This window comes from Athene noctua, chromosome 9 (genome assembly GCF_965140245.1).
Source record: "Athene noctua chromosome 9, bAthNoc1.hap1.1, whole genome shotgun sequence".
Taxonomy (NCBI): domain Eukaryota; kingdom Metazoa; phylum Chordata; class Aves; order Strigiformes; family Strigidae; genus Athene; species Athene noctua.
This window is the reverse complement of record NC_134045.1, coordinates 4,393,831-4,413,441: the sequence shown is the minus strand read 5'-3', so window position 1 is coordinate 4,413,441 and position 19,611 is coordinate 4,393,831. Positions and strand designations below refer to the sequence as shown.

At 54.8% G+C, this 19,611-nt stretch overlaps 1 protein-coding gene across 2 annotated transcripts; it reads right to left on the bottom strand.

Annotated features, from left to right (window-relative positions):
- Nucleotides 1-6,941: 6,941 nt before the first annotated feature.
- CFAP20 (cilia and flagella associated protein 20) lies at nt 6,942-18,802 on the bottom strand. 2 transcript variants are annotated; one of them, XM_074913094.1, is made up of 6 exons: nt 18,557-18,802; nt 10,897-10,976; nt 9,743-9,854; nt 9,220-9,408; nt 8,223-8,333; nt 6,942-7,344 (listed from the first exon to the last, which is right to left on the bottom strand). In XM_074913094.1, the coding sequence occupies exons 1-6, from the start codon at nt 18,638-18,640 to the stop codon at nt 7,342-7,344; spliced, it is 579 nt and encodes a 192-aa protein (XP_074769195.1). In that variant the 5' UTR covers nt 18,641-18,802; the 3' UTR covers nt 6,942-7,341. The 2 variants fall into 2 exon arrangements, with proteins under 2 accessions (XP_074769195.1, XP_074769194.1); XM_074913093.1 differs by having other exon boundaries at nt 6,942-7,347; nt 18,557-18,800.
- Between the last annotated feature and the right edge of the window lie 809 nt (nt 18,803-19,611).

Here is a 19,611-nt window from a genome sequence, read left to right as displayed (position 1 = left end):
CTGGGTTTGGCAGATTTCACAGTGATGGGGGCTCGCCTGTGGGTGCTGGGCCAGGGCATGCAAGGACGAGTCCAGTGTGGGCAGCGCTGTCCCCACAGCAGCCCCCACCTTGGGGCTACCAATTTGGGGTGGGGGTGTCGCCAAAAGCAGCCACACACCCCCCTGCTGCCCCAGCAGAGGACAGAGCTGCCTTTCACCAGCTCCCACGGCAGTGGCAATGGCCTCGCTGGGAACACAGTGTGCCTTGTTCTCCCACTGCCGGCACCACGCTCCAGCCCTGGGGGGGCTGCCTGCCTTCCCCGGGCTGGGGGATGCGGCGGGGTCCCTCCCGGAGCCGCCTGCCCCGGTGCTGCCGGCTGCTTGTCCCCACGCGGCCCCAGCGGGTTTCCTGGGGGGAAGGGGTGGCCGTATCCTGTCTCATCGCTGCGTCTCGGCAGAGGAAGGCAGGAGGAGTTGTGACCGCTGCAGAGATTGGGGAAGTAATTGTGGGAGTGGGAAAAATTAGACCCGCAGGGGGGGTAGGAAATTGGCTTTTTCCAGGGAAAAATGTTGCTCAGCCTTTAATGGGAGAGAAAGCCAAACCACGGCGGGCGGCAGTGATGGAGGTGGCGGATTCTCCGTCTCTGCTGGTGACACTGGGTCTGCTGACAGGTGCAGCCCGGGCAGCCTCAGGATGGGTGGCAGAGGCCCGGCGCTGTTCATACACTGGCAGGGGACTGTAGGTCTGGCCTATCCCCGTGGGGGTGACACTGTGGAGTGGGGGGCTCTCCCTGTGGGCCTGGACTCCAGCTGCCATGCGGACAGGTCAGACCTGGGCTCTGCTCTGTCCCCACGGTGCCTCTGACAGAGCTTGGTGCACGTTAACCTACCCCTGACCTGCTCCCTCCTCCCTGGGGCTCTGGCTGCCCCTCCACCCCCTCCCCACCCTGCTAGCCCTGGCAGGAGGGGATCCTTCCCTTCATGGGTGGGGGTGAAGCCTTTGTGCCCCTCCCCATCTTCACCCCTCCTCAGGACCCATTGCTGTTGGCTCATTGCCCAAGACTCAGCTGCAGCCACTTCCCAGCACTAAATTACCCTGAGCTGCTGTGCCTCTTGTCAGCCTCTAATTACTTTAAAAGGGAAGGACTGATGCTGGCTCTCACTCTGCTTCTCCCGGGTTGCCGGCACTGGGGGGGGACCCCACAGCCTGGGCCACCCGTCCCCTGCCCCGGCCTGCACCCCTGCCCGCACTGGGCAGCGATTCCCAGCCATGAGCTGATTCCCTGGGAAACACGCTTGGCTCAGGCTCAGCGCATCGCTGCAGCCAAGTGAGGAGCCAAAACCAGGGACAGAAAAACCCTGAAGGATTGGGGGGGAAAAAAAGAGTCTTCAAGTTGCTCTGGGCTGTTATATTCCATTGGCTGGGCTGTGCTGGGTCACATTCCTTGGCTCTTAACTCCTTTCAATTTGGTTTTGACCATTTTGCCCAGATCTGTGCTTGCGTGGGTCTTCCCCAGAGCTGTGGGAAGACCCACAGCTTTGCTGGACTGGGAGCCCAGCCACAGGGCAGCCCAGCACCCAGCCTGCCCTGAACTGGGGCCAAACCAACACCATCAGCTATCAAAAGGCTTGAACCTGGCCAAAAGACGAGGCAGGAGGAAAGCTGGTGGGATTTGCTGCTCCCCGCCCCCACAAAGGCGGCTCCAGAGGCCAGTGCAGATGCATTTCCCACGACAGATGCATTTCCCACACTAGATGCACTTCCCATGGCAGATGCATTTCCGACAACAGATTTATTTCCCAGGGCAGCTGTGTTTTCCCTCTCTCCCAGGGGTGCTGAGGGCTTGGTGGGATGCAGGGGTGGGGACCCCAAAGCCCGGTACCTGGAGAGACGCCTGGCTCACAGGGAAAGCCAGTGGAGCTGGCTGAGGATGCCCAGGGCCAGAGACTCATGGCATCCCCCTCCATGGGCAGGGAAGGGGCCTCCTGGCTGAGATGGGGTGGGACAGGATCTGGGAGCAACTCCCCAGGGCAATTAGCGGAGCTGGGAGCAGAGCCCCAGGCTGCCTCGCTTGGGTGAGCTGGGACATCGCTTCCCACTCCCCCTCATCCCTGCTTTTCTTTGGATGCTGCAGTGGAGCCGGTGCCAGGAGCCCGGGGCCATCTGGAAATGCTCATGGACAGCAGCAAGGGACCCCACTGGAGACAAAGCCCAGCATTTCAGCAGGGCCCAGGCTCTTTGTCGGTGGCTCCTGCTCGGCCCTGCATGCCCACAGCAGGGTCAGCTCGCCTCTGGCTGCCCACAAGGGGAGGGCAGGGATGCAACTGCTGCAAGGGACAGGGCTTTGGGTGGCTCGGGGGAGTGCCAGTCCTGTTTAGCCTGGCCCTGGCAGGCACCAGGCAGCCCTGCCAGGATCCACCCCCACCAGGCAGCTCCCAGCTTCCCAAAAATAGGCTGGAGAAGAGACCCCGGGAGCGCAGCGTCCTCCAGGCCCTGCCCTGCCGAGGCAGTGCTGGCTGCTGCAGGCTGGGGCTCCACACGCTGCTTGGAGTGGGGGTGACGGGTGACTGGGGCTGGCGGGCGCTTTCTCTGCCTGCTTGGCACCATCACAGGAGAAGCCATGCTTCCTCCTCTTCCTCTGCAAGGCAGGGCATGATCCCCTATGTGCCGCCGAGAAGAGGACCCGGAAAGCAGGGAGGAAGCCAGGCTCGGCGCAGAGGAAGAACTGGGGCCAGAGCAGCAACTGGCCGGCCTCAAGGCCAGAGGAAACGATGCTGGAGATGGAGGGAAGGGCCGTGGGGCCCTGGGCGGGGTTGAACCTGCTGCCTGTGCACGCTGCAGGCAGGACTGAGGCTCCGGGTGCTGCCTGGGCAGGGGTGGGTGCCAGCACAGCCCTGCTGTTGAGGCGGGATGCACCTGCAGGCCACCCTGAGCTCGGCACACGTGGGCACTGCTCATGCCCGTCACCTCCCTCACAGCCGCCAGCCCACTCCCCGTGGTGCCAGACCCTTCAGCTCACAACGAGGAAAGTAATTTCTGGGGCCACAAGGGCAACGCACAAGGTGATGGTGGAGCAGACGGTCTGCCGGTCTGCTTCAGCATGACTTAGCATCCATCATCTTCTCCCTCTGGTGGCTCCAAGGCTTCCCCCACCACATCCCAGGGTAGCTCTCAGGGCGCACAGCTGCTTCCTCATCCAAATAAAATCTTGCTTGGGTGGTCCCATTTTGCAGCCTGCCAGGGTAAGCTCTCACCCCTCTCCCGCAGGCGCCAGCAGGGTAGGAAGATCAGCTCTTGCTGCAGGCAGAAGTGGCCAAAGTCCCCAGTACGATCACTCATTTTTCCTGGGTGGTGGCCAATGGCAAAACTCAAAATAAATATTTCCCTCACCTCCAGCACCACCCGCCCCACACCAGACAGCAGCTGCAGAGGATTAGCATTGCCCTGGAGGTGTAATCCTGGCCACAGTCCTCTACACAGATGACAACATTTGGCCCAAGACATCCAGGGAGATGCAGAATAGGAGACAGAGAGGGCAAGGCGCCGAGTTTGGCCCAGATTTTTTTGATTCCTGCAAATCACCTTTGTAATCAGAGCTCTGTGTTTTGTGCCAGGATTCACTTAAATAGGAAGGAGATGAAGAGTAAGGGGAAGGGCACAGGCAGGGGCAGGAGCCTGTACCAGTGTCCTGCCACTCCGCTGGGCCAGGCTCTCACCTGGACTGCTTCTGCCCCAGCGTCAGAGCAAAGGCACAGAAACCTTTCCAGGAAAACCCCATCGTCTGCTTCCTCTGCCAGCTGCTGCCACCTGCCCAGGCACAGCCACCAGAGCCCAGGGATGTCCCAGCCACACAGTGACTGCCAGCTGCTCCAGCTCCATCCCAGCACGACTGCTCCCTGGCCCAACCCAGGGCTCTCCCATCCCGTGAGCCGAGGTGCTGCAGCCCATGAACTCACTGTCCTTCAGCAGCTGAGATTTCAAAGGGATGCTTTGCCTTTGATGTAGAAAGCAGGCTCCCAGCGCTTAGGTCCTGATCAAAGCGCCCAAGCACAGGACCTTGCCCCAGCCAGCGGAAGAGGAGGGCGAAGAGCCGGTGAGGCAAGGAAAACTCATCTCTAGGCAGGCCCCACTCTGCCTCGGGTTGAATCCAGGGCTCCCTGCAAAGAAAGATTCCTTTCTAGCCCACCAGACATAGACTGCAATGAGGACTTAAGCAGGAAGGAAGGAGCAGGCCAACCACAGAAAGGTGAAAGAAGAGATGTTTAAGACCTTTTCTCCACAGGTGTCTGCAATGAACAATGACTCCCCCTGCTCACCCCTCATACCATGCTGGGGCTGCCCTGGCAGCGCACAGGCTCCCATCTCTGCTCCCATGTTCTTCCTGCCTTCCCCCACTCTTTCCATGTAGGAGGACGTTGTGTTCCACGTGGGTCAAGAGCCATAACCAAAGTAGCAAGAAGCTGGGCACTTCATCGCAGTGGTTTTGCCGGTGCACATTTGCTCTAGGAAACGGCTGCTGACAGGACACCTGTCACATTTTGGCCTATCAGCCAGCAGCATCCTCTTCTCCTGCAGGGAGAGCATCCAAACTTCACACACCTCCAGCGAGATGGTTAAAGTTTTGATGGGAGAGGAAGAGTAGAAGAGGAAGATTTTTGAAGACCACCATGTAAATCTACCCCTGTCTGGCCCTAAAGGAAAGAGCTGGTATCTGATGATGCTCTGTTTTATGCATTATGTAAACAGGAAGATTCAGTATTTTTGTTTCATATTAAAGAAATATACAGAGGGCCCACATGGATGTAAGGGTTTGTGGCTGGGAGTTTATTCCAGCAAATCCGCTGGCACAGCTCCTAGAGGTCAGGCAGGAATTGGCAGCAGGGCCCATCTAATCTCTTTGCAGAGGCAGCCAGCTCCGGGCCCTGGGGAGCCCAGCCCCTCTCAACACATTAAGATCACTCGCTCAGAGCAAGCCTGACTCCTCAAGGACAAGGGGTAAGTCCTGCATGGGCCCCAGCGGGGCAGGGAAAGGCGGCAGCAGCTCCTGGTGAGTGCTCAGCTGCCAACCACTGCCAAGAACACAGGCTGGTGGGCTTGTGGGAGAAGAGGCACGCTTCACCCTGCTGGGGGCTGGTGGGTCCCCGCAGCAGCTCCCCCCGCCGTGGCAAGCTTCGCAAGCATGGCAGGAAAGCTTCGCCACAGACTTCATTAAGGCTGATCCTTGGCACACAATACAGTGTGATTCCACTTAACAAATCTCAAGCCCAGCCAAGCCTTGACAGATGTCAAAACAAGATGGATGGTGCCTTCCCATGTAGGCTTCCTTGGCTTGGCTCCTTAGAGTTACCAAGCTATTCAGCTGCCATAAAAATTGGAAAGGTCTTCTCCAGAAAGCCTTCTGCAACTGCAGTCCGGCACCACATGGCAGCACAGGGTCAGCACCTCCAGTTCAAAGCCCACGAACAGTAAAGGTGCAAGTGAGATGAAGAAATTCACTCACCAGTCAGAATCCAACATGTTCAGCAGGAATTCTTTATTAGCAGCTCTGGGGTCGCCCTGGGGATTCTCCACCATAAGGGCTCCCAAGAACTAGCAAGGGACATCAGTTTACACACACAAAATCATACATATTCATTAGATTTCCTAGAAAGGGGTGTTTTATGATCATGAGTTCCCAGAATTCATTTACACAGTCCCAGCATGCCCATTGACAATAGGGTGGGGGGCTTCTGTGGCCAAGGGCAGAAGTATGTGGTCTTCTTCACGGTGTCAGCTCTTTCCAGAGCATGGCTGTGAGGTAAAGACCAGGTGCCTTCTTCCTAAACCAGCAAGATCATTGCCCTCCCTAGGTTGTATCTCTGGGTCCTTTTGTTTGAGTTCCCCTTATCTCAGTTTGCCCAAGTGCCCACTGAAGGCTTTGAGTCTGCCCTCAGTTAGTTATACAGGGAGCATTTTACTTTTGTCCAGACAGACAAAGAGCCTGAGGGAAAACAGCTGAGGAGTCCTTGGGAAACACAAGCAAAACTTTCATACATCACAGTTTAGTCTCAATCAGAAATTCATTGGTTTGAGCCCTTTCACAAGTAAGGCAGCTGCAATAGAGGGGTCCTGAGAGCTTGCCACAGAGGTGAAGGGGGTTCCCTACAGAGGAGCCGCTGACCACGAGGGAGCACAGAATGCCAAAGATTTAAATCAGATGGAGAGTCAGTGGCCAAGATAAAACCCACAATCCGGGGCAGATGTGCCCCACCAGGCTCTCCTGGGAGAGGCCAGCTTTATTTTACAGCAAATAATGAAAGTGAAGTCTCCCAAATTCACTGTGCAGCCCAACACCAAGGAAGGGCGGTCAGTACCCACGCACCCGAGTAGCTGTGGAGGTCTGCGGCCTCCCCTCCACAAGCCTTTCCACAACAAAAGGAGATCGGTTTGAGGAGGGAAGGGCAGCTTCAGCACAGGAAAAGCCTTCCGCTCCTGTTATGCTGCTTTGCTAAACCTCCCCTTTGATCCCTGGGGAAAGGGACAATTTGGCAGCTGGAAGACTATTGTATGCCTCTTGCTATAAGTAGCTGCTAAAGGCCTGAGAGCCGGAGGGAGTTGTTTAACCACACAGCCTAACAGACAGGTAGGGCCATTTTGTCACTGCTCAGAAAGGGGCTTCGAGAAAGAAGAGAATGAAAGACCCATTTCCATATACTAGAAGGGAAGTGTGAGTTTTTGTCATAGGTAGAGTACCACAAACCTCATGGACTAGAGACAGATCCTGTGTCCTCTATGGAAACATTACTATTTTTCCTCTCTCCAGATTGCCATTGTTCCCTTAAACAGTGAGGCTGCCAGTCAAAGTCACATTCAGAGGCAGATTCTAAGATCTGGTTCCTAAAGAAATTATTTGTCACTTTCTGAAGCATTAACATGTGTAAGTTAAAGGATCCATCAAAGGAAGAAGAAGACAGAAGCAGACTTAGAGTCAAACGTTTAATAATTTCCCAAGAGTATTACATCCATATTTAGAGCATATATAAGAGACAGAAAACAAGGAAGGAAAAGATAAAACCAGTATCTTGTAGAGGGCACACTTAACCTGGTAACTGCTACTGAATCCCCTCTTTAGAGGCACAGTGGTGACTCTGAGCAATGCCCCTGTGCCACACCAGATCAGGAGAACTGATTCTGCACAACTCACACACCAACAACATAGTTCCAGGCCTGTTACAAGGTTAATTGTGTCCTGTCCAGAAAAGGGATATCAGAAGAAACAGATGAGCTGATCTAAAACTTGGTCTCAGCAGGGCTTTCTCCTCCACCTGCTTTTGTTTTCCTAATGACCTCAAACACTTCTTGCATCTTTTCCCAAGATGGTGTTACTGCTGGACAGAGCAAGGAGAACAAAGGAGACACTTATTAGACTCAGCAGTACCAAGACAACTGTACTGGGAGGGCTCAAAGCATTCCCCAGCCACCCCCAGGAGGCTGCTACAGCCCAGAAGGCAGTGACAGGTTCCTGTTGCCTGCAGTTAACACTGCCTTCTACCTCCCACTAAGATCAGCACCCAACATCCTCCCTCAGCTCCTTGAAATTTTGCCCAAGAATCTTCTCTGCTAAAAGAAGCATCTGTGCTGAGACAGGCTGGCCCTGGCAAAGTAGGTGCTTCCTCACAAGCCTCAAGGCTGCTGCCAACATGCCAGGGACTCCTCTCCCATCACCCTAAGAGCAGAGCTTGGCATCTCTTCCTGTCGGGCAGCCACAACCCTGCCTAAGCCCTTCCCATCTCACAGTACCACTGCCTGCACTGGGCAGGGAAGAGATCAGAAGGGAGTAAATTTGGGCTAGAGGGACACAAATGGCATCTCTCTTGGAAGACAAGTGCAGAACTACAGCTAGCTCTGAGAACAAAGCCACTGTGCTGGGTCATGGGTGAAAGCTCCGGAGGGATGCCGGGAGGCTGCCAGCCTGCCTCGAATTATTCAACAGGAACAGGAAGAACGTGGGGAGCAGCTCACCCGGCTCCTAGATGGGAATGACAACTTCCACGTGTTTTGGCAGGAAAGCCACCTAGCAAGGTGCCCCTGACAGACTGCTCCCCCTGGCAACTGTGAGGGTGCTCCCTGGCTTGCAGCCGAAGTTGGGAAGAGCTTTGCTGCCAGAAGAAACTCTGGATTGTGAAGGCAGCAGGAGGAGGAAGAATAATGCCAGCCTGACCCAGCTGCTGCTCCCACCCTCCTTGCCCACAAGCTTCCTCACCTTGGCCTTGTTCTGGACGGGCAGATACAGCTTGAACTCAGCTGGCAGCTCATCCTCTGAGTAGAGACGGTCAGAGAAGTACACCCGCCGGATGCGACAGTTGGCGTGGATCTGAGTCAAAACAAAGAGTCAGTCCATTTTCCATATGCTCTTTCTACCTCCAGCTTCACTGTCATGCAGCAGCCTGGATTCCTTGGCTCAGCAGCTGAAGAAGAGACCTCACTGCCTCTCTCCAAGTCTGACAGGAATGAGACTGTCCAGTCTGTGCTGCCTCCGCTATCAGGTGGCAGCGAAGGAGTCGCAGGGTATGTGAGAAGGCAGACCTTTCCCACCCGCCTGCCTGCTCATCTCAGGGCAGCTGCAGGAGGACCGGCAGCAGTCCCATCGTACTGAGGAACAGGCACGCTCCGCACACAGGCACTCCTCAAAACAACACGGGCCACTGGCCACGGCGAACATGAATCCCTAGCACATGGAACAAGTTTCATGGCCTCAGCAGGAACAAACACCGCGTCAGCTCTGGTCCAAGGGGCTTGGTGAAGGCAGGGTCACTCCACCTGCACTGGAAACAAGCTTGACCAGGGATAAGCATGGACTCTAACACCCTGGGTCATCACCAGCCAGGCTCCAGGCTCCCAGCCAGCCAGTCGCTGTGAGGCAGCACAGGGCTAACTCCCAGCAGACCTCCATCCTGTGGCATGCCACAGGGAACTTTAGGTGGACTGCAACTCTTACCCTAAGCAAGAGCCAGCAAGAGAAATAAGACAGAAATGGCCTCCTTCATCTCAGCCTAGTCCAGTGAAGTGAGGCAGCACCAAGAGCTCTGCTGCCTCAGTTGGGCCTTTGTTCCCTTCCCACAGGGCTCTGAAAAGAGCAGCACTGGCAGAAGAACCAGTCATGGCTAAACCTAGATTACCAATTTAGAGCAAGGCTGTCCCAGCCAGCAGGAAGAATACCAGCCACTGTTTTTTGGGGGCAGGACCTGCCTGCTTCTCACCTGAACTCTCAGAGTCTCGATGTAATTTGTCCCGTAAGCCCGACGTGTGAAGTCTGACAGGTTGAACTGGATTTGGTTCCAGCCATCGTCCAGCCGCATGGGCATGGTGCAGATGAAGGGCTTCACCCTAGTCGTGCTCTGGTAGTTACTCGCCCGGAACCGCCGGCGTACATTCTTATCATCCAGAACCTGGGGCAAAGAAGGCAGGCTGCTGACCCAGCGGCACCCAGCTCTCCGAGACAGCAGCTGTTCCATCTCAGAGAGGGGTCTCCTACTCCTACTCCTCCATTGCACAGCAGAAGTATTTTTAACACAGGAAACACCCATTTTCAGGAATAGCAACGATGTGCTTGTGTGCTGACTGATGTGCCCATAGCATAAGACCTGACACAACACATGGCCAAGAAAGCAAAACTGTTTTGAGGACCACTCACTGCTTGGGACAAATTACAACAAGACTGCAGGCTCACTGGCACCTTTCGCACCAGCCCCTGGAGGGGCCTCCCCGCTGCATGCTCCTCACCTGCACTTCAAAAGTGAAGTATTTCTTCAGGTTTTTGATGATCATCACTAGGAAAGGTAGTTTGATGCCCAGGGTCTTCTTTGGGTCAGCAGGGCATGTGATGTACGTGGTACTGAGAGGGACAAAAAAACGCTTCAGAATCTCACACAGCACAAAGCACACAGCCCAAGTCCTGAGTCTCAACCTTGACCCAACACAGTCTTGGAGGACAGACAGGAAAAAGATAGCTGTGGTCATAATCTCAGCAACAGCCAGGGCTTCCCATAACAGCAGAGACAGTTTCAGAGGTAGCTGCAGGAAGAACAAGATAAAAGGCCCAAAGGATGCATTTCAAATCCCACTTTTCTCACCCAGTGTGTGAAACACCTTCCTGGACAGCTTCACCTCCCCAGTTTCAAAGCCATGTCAGCGCTGTTTCATAACACAACCTCCTCCTACCCTTGACTGAACAGGTAGAGCCCGCCAGAGCACAGCAGAGGCCCTGCGTGCTCTATATGGTGGGAAAAACAGAGGTCATGAGCCCTAGAAGTACACGTCACGCCTGGCAAGTTCTATATCAACACATCTTGGGATGAAGAGAAGCGTTGGCTCAGCCTGTCTGCAGGAGAGGAGTCTCCGCTGCCCTTATAAGGAGTGCCCTGCTCTGAATCACCCTGGAGAAGCCTTGGAGACTCGGAACCCGCTCACGGAGCTGGCGTCTCTCTCCCCGGTCGATAGAGACAAGGTTGCTAAGTGAAGCACCATAAGCAACTCCCCTCATAAATCTCCCTTTGATCTTCCTGCTGCCGAGAGAGCAGCTGTCACGTGGGGAGGGCAACAGAGCAGGCCTGAGACAATAAAAGATGCAGAAAACAGAGCGCTGATTTCTCAGTAATTGGTGGCACTGCCTGAGAACCGTGTATCAAATATAGCTTTTTTCTTCAAGTAATGGAAAAATAATGGGACTTTATTTTTATTTTTTATCCTTTAGCCCCACTGAGGATGACCAGGAGCTCTACAAGCACAGTAGAGGCATGGTACAGTGCCACAGAGGGGTATCAGTGATCTGACCCCAGATCATATCCTTCAATTTACTGACAAAGAGATTGCAGCAGAGTCTGAAGGAGAGAGCCCAGCCCCCAGGGCACATCAGTGCAGAAGATGCCTTCTCCTACCTGACATTGGTTCCTTCGATCTCCAGCACCAGTGACTGAATGTCATTGTCAGTTATTCTCTTGATGTGGCCATTGCGCACCTGGAAGAAAAGTGGAGCAGACAGCACAGACATTACTTGAGAGGGAAACAAGAGACGCCCACAGCTCCATTGAGAGGAGGGAAAAGATCCCAGGAGGACCCATCTACATTAATTTGGCTCCTGTTGTCCTGGACGTTGCTGCTTCCAAGGCTTTGATCACCTCCCCAGAGTGCCAGGACTCTAAGCAAGAGTTTATGGCACAGCATGCTGCACAGACACCGAGTGCAAGACTTCGATCTATCAAAACATGCTACAGTGAACACAAGCGACTCAAGCCTCATGTTAGAGGCCCAAATAAACAAACACAAAAGTGTCAGAGAAAGATCAAACTAGAGTGGGATAAGGGGTAAAGCCAAGTAGGAGCAATATGGGGGCAAGCAAAGGGAGGCACCAGCCCGCCACTGGTCACCAAGGGGTCTTAGTCTCTACTGCTGGGCATGGCTGACTGCCTCTGTGGAAAAACTTGGTTAAAATTCTTCATAACTGAAGCGCACACAAGCGCAGAGCCATCATCTGCTCTGCTGAGGGGCACAGGGATTTGGCTACTTGGATGCAGCCAGCTCCCCACAGAGCTTAGGGAGGCCAGGGCCGGAACTAGGAGCCAACACAAATTAATTTTTCTCCACAAGTAACAGGGCTGAATCCCAGGGTCTGAGGATTTTTTTTTTTTAAATGAAGCAGCTCACTTGCCATCAAATTTATCTTCCATTTAAAAGGCACTTTTGCTAATTAAGCCCTCTGCTCTTCCCCAGTGCTAGATCAGCAAACTGCAATGCTCCTTCCAGCTCCATGAATTAATTTCTTGAGCATCTATCACCACTGCTAACATATAGGACACATTAAGCTTCTAATGGGATGGTTCCAGTCATGAACTACAAAATGATTTACAGGTTTAGCAATTAATCTTCAAAGTTCATTTCTTCAGAAGGACCCACCTGGGTGATGTTGCATACATTTGCTGGAAGAAAGAGATAAGTCTTGTGAGCAGCCCACCCCCCTGGCCTCTCTCTACATTAAGCATTTTCAAGGAACCTCATCCTGGATCACCCAGCTGCTGCTGCTAAGCACGAGAGTGCAGCTTGTCCTGCCAGGCTGCTCTTAACTCTGCTTCAAGCCCACACAGATACTTCCAGAAAACATTAAGCTCAGAGAAAGAATCCTTACAGGATAACCTTTGCATCAAATGCAACTCACACAGATTTAGTCTGCTCAGGAGATACCAACTGCATGAGGTCTGGATGAGTTGCTTGCCTTTTTGCCCCCTCTTTTTTTTTTTTAAAAAAAATCATCAGCCCAGCAGAAGCCTCATGTGCCTCTGTATTTGAAGCCGTAACTGGCATATGGGAAGTTAAATCCTGGAAGCCACGGGGTACAGCATGCAGACTTAATACTGGGAAATAACCCTGCCTAAGCAGGTGACGAGTGCACAACAAAGCCTGCCTCCATGCCACATAAGACAGCTTTCACCAAGGGGAGCAGGTTCAGCTTTGGACTTCTCTGGAGAAGACAGTAACACAGAAACCAGCTAAACATGTTTTAAACCAATTAGTCAGCAGTGTTTCTATCTGCACCAGGTCCCCTTCCTTAGCCTGTGAAGATTTTCCTGCCCCAGATTACAGGGACAATGAAAAGAAGCAACTCTTCTTCCTCAGCATTGCCAGAAACAGGGTGAAAGACAGCAGAAAAGAGAGTAGATAAGTACAAAACAGGGCCAGACTGCGGCAGAGCCCTTCCCTCCCAGTGCTACCTAGTTTGGTATAAGTTTTTGTGACCTGCGCTACTGCTCAGCTGCAGGGAGATGGTGGCCAGGTCGTGCAGGTGCCCTTCTGCCCAAAGGCCAGCCTGTCTGCATGTGCCTGCAGCCAGCGCTGGACAGACACACAGACAAGAGGAGCACAACGTCCAGCACCGGCTGGATCAGAAGTCCACGTGGCCTGGCCATTTGGGTTAAGCTGAGGCTGAACGGCACCAGAAGCACTCAGAGCCAGCAGGGCTCAAAGCACTGGTCTCTGGGACTCGGTTTTGGGATCCTCACCCCAAAAAGGCCATTGAATGACTTGAGCGTGAAGGGCAACAGAGCTGGTGCAGGGTCTGGAGCACAGGTCTGATGGGGAGCGACTGAGGGAACTGGAGGGGTTTAGTCTGGAGAAGAGGAGGCTGAGGGGTAGACAGCACAGAGTAATGTCTCAAGTAATGTCTGTGCTGTCTGCCCCTCACCCTCTGAAAGGAGGGTGCAGAGAGGGGGGATGAGTCTCTTGAGCCAAGGAGCCAGTGCCAGGCCCAGAAGGAATGGCCTCAAGCTGCGCCAGGGCAGGGTCAGGCTGGCTCTGAGGAAGGATTTCTGTGCAGAAGGGGCTGTTGGGCGTTGGAATGGGCTGCCCAGGGCAGGGGGGGAGTCCCCAGGATCCCTGGGGGGGTTGAAGAGTCAGGCTGACCCAGCGCTGAGGGATCTGGGGGAGTCGGGAATGGTCAGGGTGAGGTTCATGGTTGGACTGGAGGAGCTTCAAGGGCTTTTCCAACTGAGATGATTCTGTGATTCTGTGACTTGGTGGTGTCTAATGCCCCAGCTCATCCTCTCTCCAGACCGTGGCTCCCTGCCGGAGGCTGAGCTCACTTCCCGCCTGCCTCGGGGACCACCTCTCTGATGGAGGACATGTTTTGGTCACAGCCAGAGGAGCACTTGTCTTCCCCTGCCAGCTCTGGGGGTCCCTTCACAACAAGCTCGCACCAAGAGGCAACCTCCGGCTCCATCAGGCATAGCCACCAGCTCCGTGCAGTGCAGGGTGGCAGGGACTGTCCTGCTGTGCTCACAGTGTCTACTCAGCAAGAGCTCCCAGTCTTCAGGGGCTTTCTCCTACCTCATGGAAGCTCAGAAAGATAAGATTTCAGAAAATGTTAGAAATCTAAACAAAACACTCCACGCTTCTACTCGGCCAATATTTTCTAGCCATTTTAAGCCTAAGAAGGTGGGTTTTTGAAGCTGGAAAAAAGGGTAATAGCCCTCTTAGAAAACAAGCTCTTCAAATGCCAAATATCCTCTGAATCAGGATAACTAGGAAGTTACCTGCTGTCTAAAGACAAACTGGAAGAGCTTTTTTTGCAAATGCAAACCTCAAATCTCACAGGGTTTGGAAGGAGCAGCAGCTTCAGTCAGTTGTGTCTGAACATACATATTTCTTGAGGCTGCTGTTGCTACAAACAACACCAGTCAAACGTAACAAAGACCGGAGGAAAAGCAGCAAGAAGTAATCCTCCCCAGGCACAGACACCCACCCACCACAGTCCGAGGCCGACCTCTGGAGGCTCACTCCCGTATCGTTGCCGGCTGCCCCATCATCAGGCGATGGGCTTGTGCCAGCAGCAGCAAGCTGAAACACTGCCGGGCCACTGCCCAGACTGCCATAGGCATGGCACGCCCTCACCTCAAGACAGGCCAGCATTTCTCAAAGCCAGCACTGGGTCCAGAACAGGCATGAGGCCCTTGTACCACCTCTCTCCTCCCCCAGGAAGGGAGAGGGGGTGAAACAAGAGGTGACCTGGCTCTGTTGTAAGCACCTGGTGCGCAGGTTTGGGGAGGGGGTCAGCAGCACCGATTGCTTTATTTGGGATGCAGAGATCTGGGGCAGCCTGGACAAGGATGCTGTGAGAGAGAGAACTAACAAGTCAGAGAAAGGCTGCAAGAGAGGACCCTGCCACAGCGATCACAGGGACTTGATCCTGGCCACGCTCATCCTGGAAAGTGCTATCTGCACCCTGGTGGCAGAGCACCGTTTGACGTTCAGATGGGTATTGAATGCTGGCTGCCCTTGCATCCTCCCAACAGCATTTGAAATTGCTAACATTATTCTGCACTGACATGCCAGCAGAAGGAATACGGAGAAGTTAGAAAGAGGATCAATGGGTTTAAAAAGTTTCATTGAACCGTTCCCATTTGCTCTGCAGAAAAGTCTCAGCAAGTCCCCCAGAGACTGGTCAGCATGTCTCACACGTTGGCGGGGGGACCGTGGTGGCAGGACGCCAGAGGAATAAACAGAGGACTCTGAACAACAAAGTGCTGAAAGCAAACAGAAACCACCTTGCAAACAGGTCTCCAAACCAAGCACATGCAGCGCTGGAAGGCAGGAGAAACGAGCACTGCCTAGCAGTTCCCAGCTCTCTGCGCATGAGGCTGAAGGAGGAAGCAGATGGTGGGATGGTCCCTGTGCTCTTCCCAAGGTCTAGACACTTCAGTCCTGACAGAGTTCCCCAGGACAGGATTGCTGGTGGCCAGAATAGATTGGGCTTGGCAGGGTTTGCTGCCAAGGACTGCCCAGAGCTTACCCACAGTCCGTGATGGAGGGGGAGAGAAGGGAAGGACTGTACCCTCATACTCGGAGGGAGGTTACAAATGCTCACAACAAGGAAAGGCTTCCAGTGCCCCTTTTCTACACATATATCAAATGAAGAAGCCTCTACTTCATACTGACTCCATCAGCACAAGCAGTGCACATCCATAAGAAATGGTTTTCCCCATGATAAAAAAGCTTCAGATTCCCTAAGATCTAAAAGAAATCACTGCCTGCTGGTACTTTTTGCAAAGATAAGGGAGTCTACATTAGGACAGCTATGAATCCCTCACTGTTTCTGGACATTCACTGACTTCATGCATGCGCTGCCCAAGCCAGACACCAGCCGACCTGGCAGAGTTTTGCACTGAGCCAGAGAGGCTTCAAGCAGCAGCTCAGCACCCAGCTCCCTGTCTGCAGCATCCAAACCACCATCGGCACTTCCCCATACTCTTAAATTCACACAGTCTCACATCACCCAACATGCGAGTCAGCAGCACAAGCAGGATTTTCTGAAAGGGCTGAGCAGGGGAGATGACACCCATGCACGGTGGAGTAAAGACCTGAGGGGCTCCTCTTTTTCAGCTCCAAGGCAGCAAGATGCCCAAAGTGCTGCTCTTGGCCTGTGCTGTGAACACAACACAGGTGTTGGGTCAGAAATGCCAAAGGTGTTACAAACCCACCACCCCAACTCCTTTTAAATGGAAAATGAGGCAAAAGAGCAAGCCATGCAATCCACAGGCAAAGAAGTCAGAAAAGCCACTCTGGTTTCACGCCAGACCTTTGTGAGCAGGGCCATCCTCACAAGCAGCTCAGTCAAGCTGACCACACTTCCTCAGGACAGACGGAGTGCAGAGTGAGGAAGAGCAGCACACACAGCCCTGCCACTCACAGGGACGCAGGGCTGCTGCCGCCGGGCAGTGCCAGAGAAGCCCAACCACATGCAAGCTGGCCACAGAAAAACGGCCTGCACACCCACCTGCTGTTCTTGGGAACAGCAGTGCTAACTTTTCAGGCCAATCCAGCAACTATTGCACTCAAATGGACCACCACTTATGTTCACCCTGCAAGCAGAGCTCCTGCTGCCCACCTGTGCTGGGCTTGGGAGCGTGGTGGGGTTTTGGTAGCAGGGGAGGGGGCTACAGTGGTGGCTCCTCTGAGAAACTTCTTGGAAGCTCCCCCTGCTCCACATCAGACCTGCCTCTGGCCAAGGCCGCACCAATTAGTGACAGTGGCTGCACTGCTGTGATAACATATTTAAGAAGGGGAACCTGAGGGAGGTGAGGTGTAGGGGTGCAGTTGGAGGATGAGTTCTGAGGACACCAGTGCAAACATCGAGGTCAGGGGAAGGAAGGAGGAAATGTGCGCTGGAGCACGGAGCCTCCCTGTATCCTGTGGTGAAAGGGCAGGACCGTCCCCCACCACCCACGGAGGATCGAGAGGAGCAGAGAGACTTGCATGCAGCCTGTAGAGGACCCCTGGGACTCTGCGGGAAGAAGCAGCCCCCACTGTTACAGTTCGGTGCTGGGAGGACTGCAACACATGGGGGTCACCCACGCCGGAGCATCTCAGGAAGAATGCACCCCATGGTGAGGACTCACGCTGGAGAGAGTTTGAGGAGGACTGTTTCCCGTGAGAGGGACGCCCCGTGGAGCTGGGGGAGGGAATGCAAAACAGTGCTTCCCCCCACTTTGGAGGAGGAAGCAGTGAACTGACTGCACCCCATCCCCTGCCCCTGGGCTGCTGGGGAGGTAGAGAAATCAGGAACAAAACTGAACCTGGGAAAAAGGGAGGGGTGGGGGGAGGTGTTTTTGAGATATGGTAACACTTTTCACTGTCCCATTCTGTCTCTTAAGTGTTGTTATCCTGTTTTGAATTAAAGCGACATCCTTTTTTCTTCCCCTAACAAGCCTGTCTTTCGCATGTGACTTCATAGGTGAGCCACCCCTCTCTGTCCTTATCTCCATTCCTGATTCATTTTTCTTCTTCCCAGTGGTGAGTGGACAGCTGCACGGTGCTCAGTTGCTCTCTGGGCTCAAACCATAACACCACCCCATGAGCTGCATGAGCGCAACGGTATCACCCTCCTCAGGACAATTCCCCTTGGAAGGTACTGCAGGAGGTCTCCAATCCAACCTCCACCTCCAAGCAGGGTCAGCTCAGATTGCTCATGGCTTTATCCAGCCTGGAAGCACGCTACATCCCTTTGTCTAAGGGTCTTTAACCCATCCCATCCTCACACCATCCAAATAAGCTGTCAACTCATTTTTAAAGTCACAAATATTTGTGCAAAGGCCCTAATGCAGGCACATGCACACAGCCAGGCTACTGCAGGGCTGCATGGGTAGCCCACTGGTGGAAAACAGGATGGGTCTGCACTGCCTGTCCCCATCCCATGGCTCGTAAATGCTCACACGAGCCCACTGAGGTAACTGCCTTGAAGACTTTCATTCCTGCTGAAACCACGAAGAGTTCAGGTTTGGATCAAGCACAAGTAACTGAATACAGGTTGTATCCTCTGAGAGAAGAGCCTGCTCTCAGAGAGTACAAGTGTTTTGCAGAATCACTTTTAGGCAGCAACACAACTACGAGTGGTTGGTGCAGGGGAGGAAGCAGCAGGTCTCAACACCTCCAAACTTCCTGATCAGGGCTCTCTGATGCAAGGTACCATGGAGAAGCTGGGGGACCCTCATCAGAACTGCTCTAGAAACAGACAGGAAGGAAAAACAAACAGATGAAACGTTCATGACTTCCTATACACCCCAGAAGCTGCCACACGGCCTACCTTTAAATACCTTTAGCAAACTTGTTTAAAAAACGGGTCACACGCAAGAGGACCCCATCCAGCCTCCGGGGGAAAGCTGCCATAGGTGGCAACGGGTCGTTGCGTTTTCTGCTGCCTATTTCCAACATTTGACAGTTTTTGTAGCTTCTTGCAGTGCTGCATCTCCCAACCCCGGGCTGGCCCGCTCCGCTGGTGGGGCTCTTCTGCTCAGCAAAGGCAGAAAAAACTTTTACAACACATTCCCCTCAAAAAATACCACCCCGGGGGAGTTCCGGTGACCTGGCACGGGCGGCTCAGGTATAGGCGACCTGACGAGAGCAGTCTCCCTGGTGCCCGGGCCTCAACGGCTGCTTCCCGGTGGCCGCGGCCCCTCGTCTCGCCGCGCCAGGACGACAGCGGCCCCGCGCAGCCCCGGGCCTGCCCCGGAAGGCTGAAGCGAGCGGCGCCGCTGCTCCCCGGCCCCACCTCACCTTCTTGTCCCAGATCTGGAGCGGCTTGCTGCCGATGCTGTACAGCACCGAGAGGAACCCGCTCTGGAACGTGTTCTTGAACATGCCGAGGCTGCGCCGGGCCGGGCCGGGCGCTGTTCTACCGTCACCGGAGCTGGAACTGGGGCCGCGGCCGTGCGTAACGACCCTCGGATCCTTCCGCGACGCGGCGCCGTTGTCACTAGGTAACTGCCTTCCTCGCGCCGAGGCCGCCGCCGGATCTACTTCCGGCCGCCGCCGCCGGACGGCCGTTGCCGACGAGCGCGCCGCCATGGCAACGGGGGCGGAGCGGGGCGGGCGCGGCCGGCGCGGGCGCGGACAGGCCCCTCCCCGGGTCCCATCGGGGCGGCCCCGGGGGTTCGTGCCGGCCCGCCCGCCCCGGCGCCGGGACAGCGGGGTTGAGTGGCGGCGGGCACGGCCCGGCCGAGGGCTGGGGCGGGAGGGGAGCCCTGGCAGGGCCGGCTGCTGCCCGGCCCGGGGGGACACATGGGCTGCGCGCGGCTGGGGCCGGCGTGGCCACGGCGCTGGGCGCCGACCGGAATAGAGCCCGGCAGCATACAGTGCCCAGCCCTCAGTGCTCACGCTGGGTACTCCTTCCACACTGCTGCTGCCTTCAGCTCTGGCCTCCAGTAGAAACCTTTATCTGGCGGAGTATGCCAGAGTCCCAGAATCATTCAGGTTGGAAAAGCCCCTCGGGATCATCGAGTCCAACCCTCAGCCCGACTCTACAAAGTTCTCCCCTACCCCACATCCCCCACAGCTCACCCAAACGGCCCTTAAACACACCCAGGGATGGGGACTACCCCCCTCCCTGGGCAGGCTGTTCCCACTCTCTGACCACTCTGTCTGGGAACAATTTTTTCCTCATGTCCAGTCTGACCCTCCCCTGTTGCAGTTTAAAGCCGTTCACCCTTGTTCTGTCACTAATCACCTGTGAGCAGAGCCCAGCACCAGCCTCTCTGCAATGTCCTGTCAGGAGCTGCAGAGAGGGATGAGGTCTCCCCTCAGCCTCCTCCTCCTCACACTGAACACTCCCA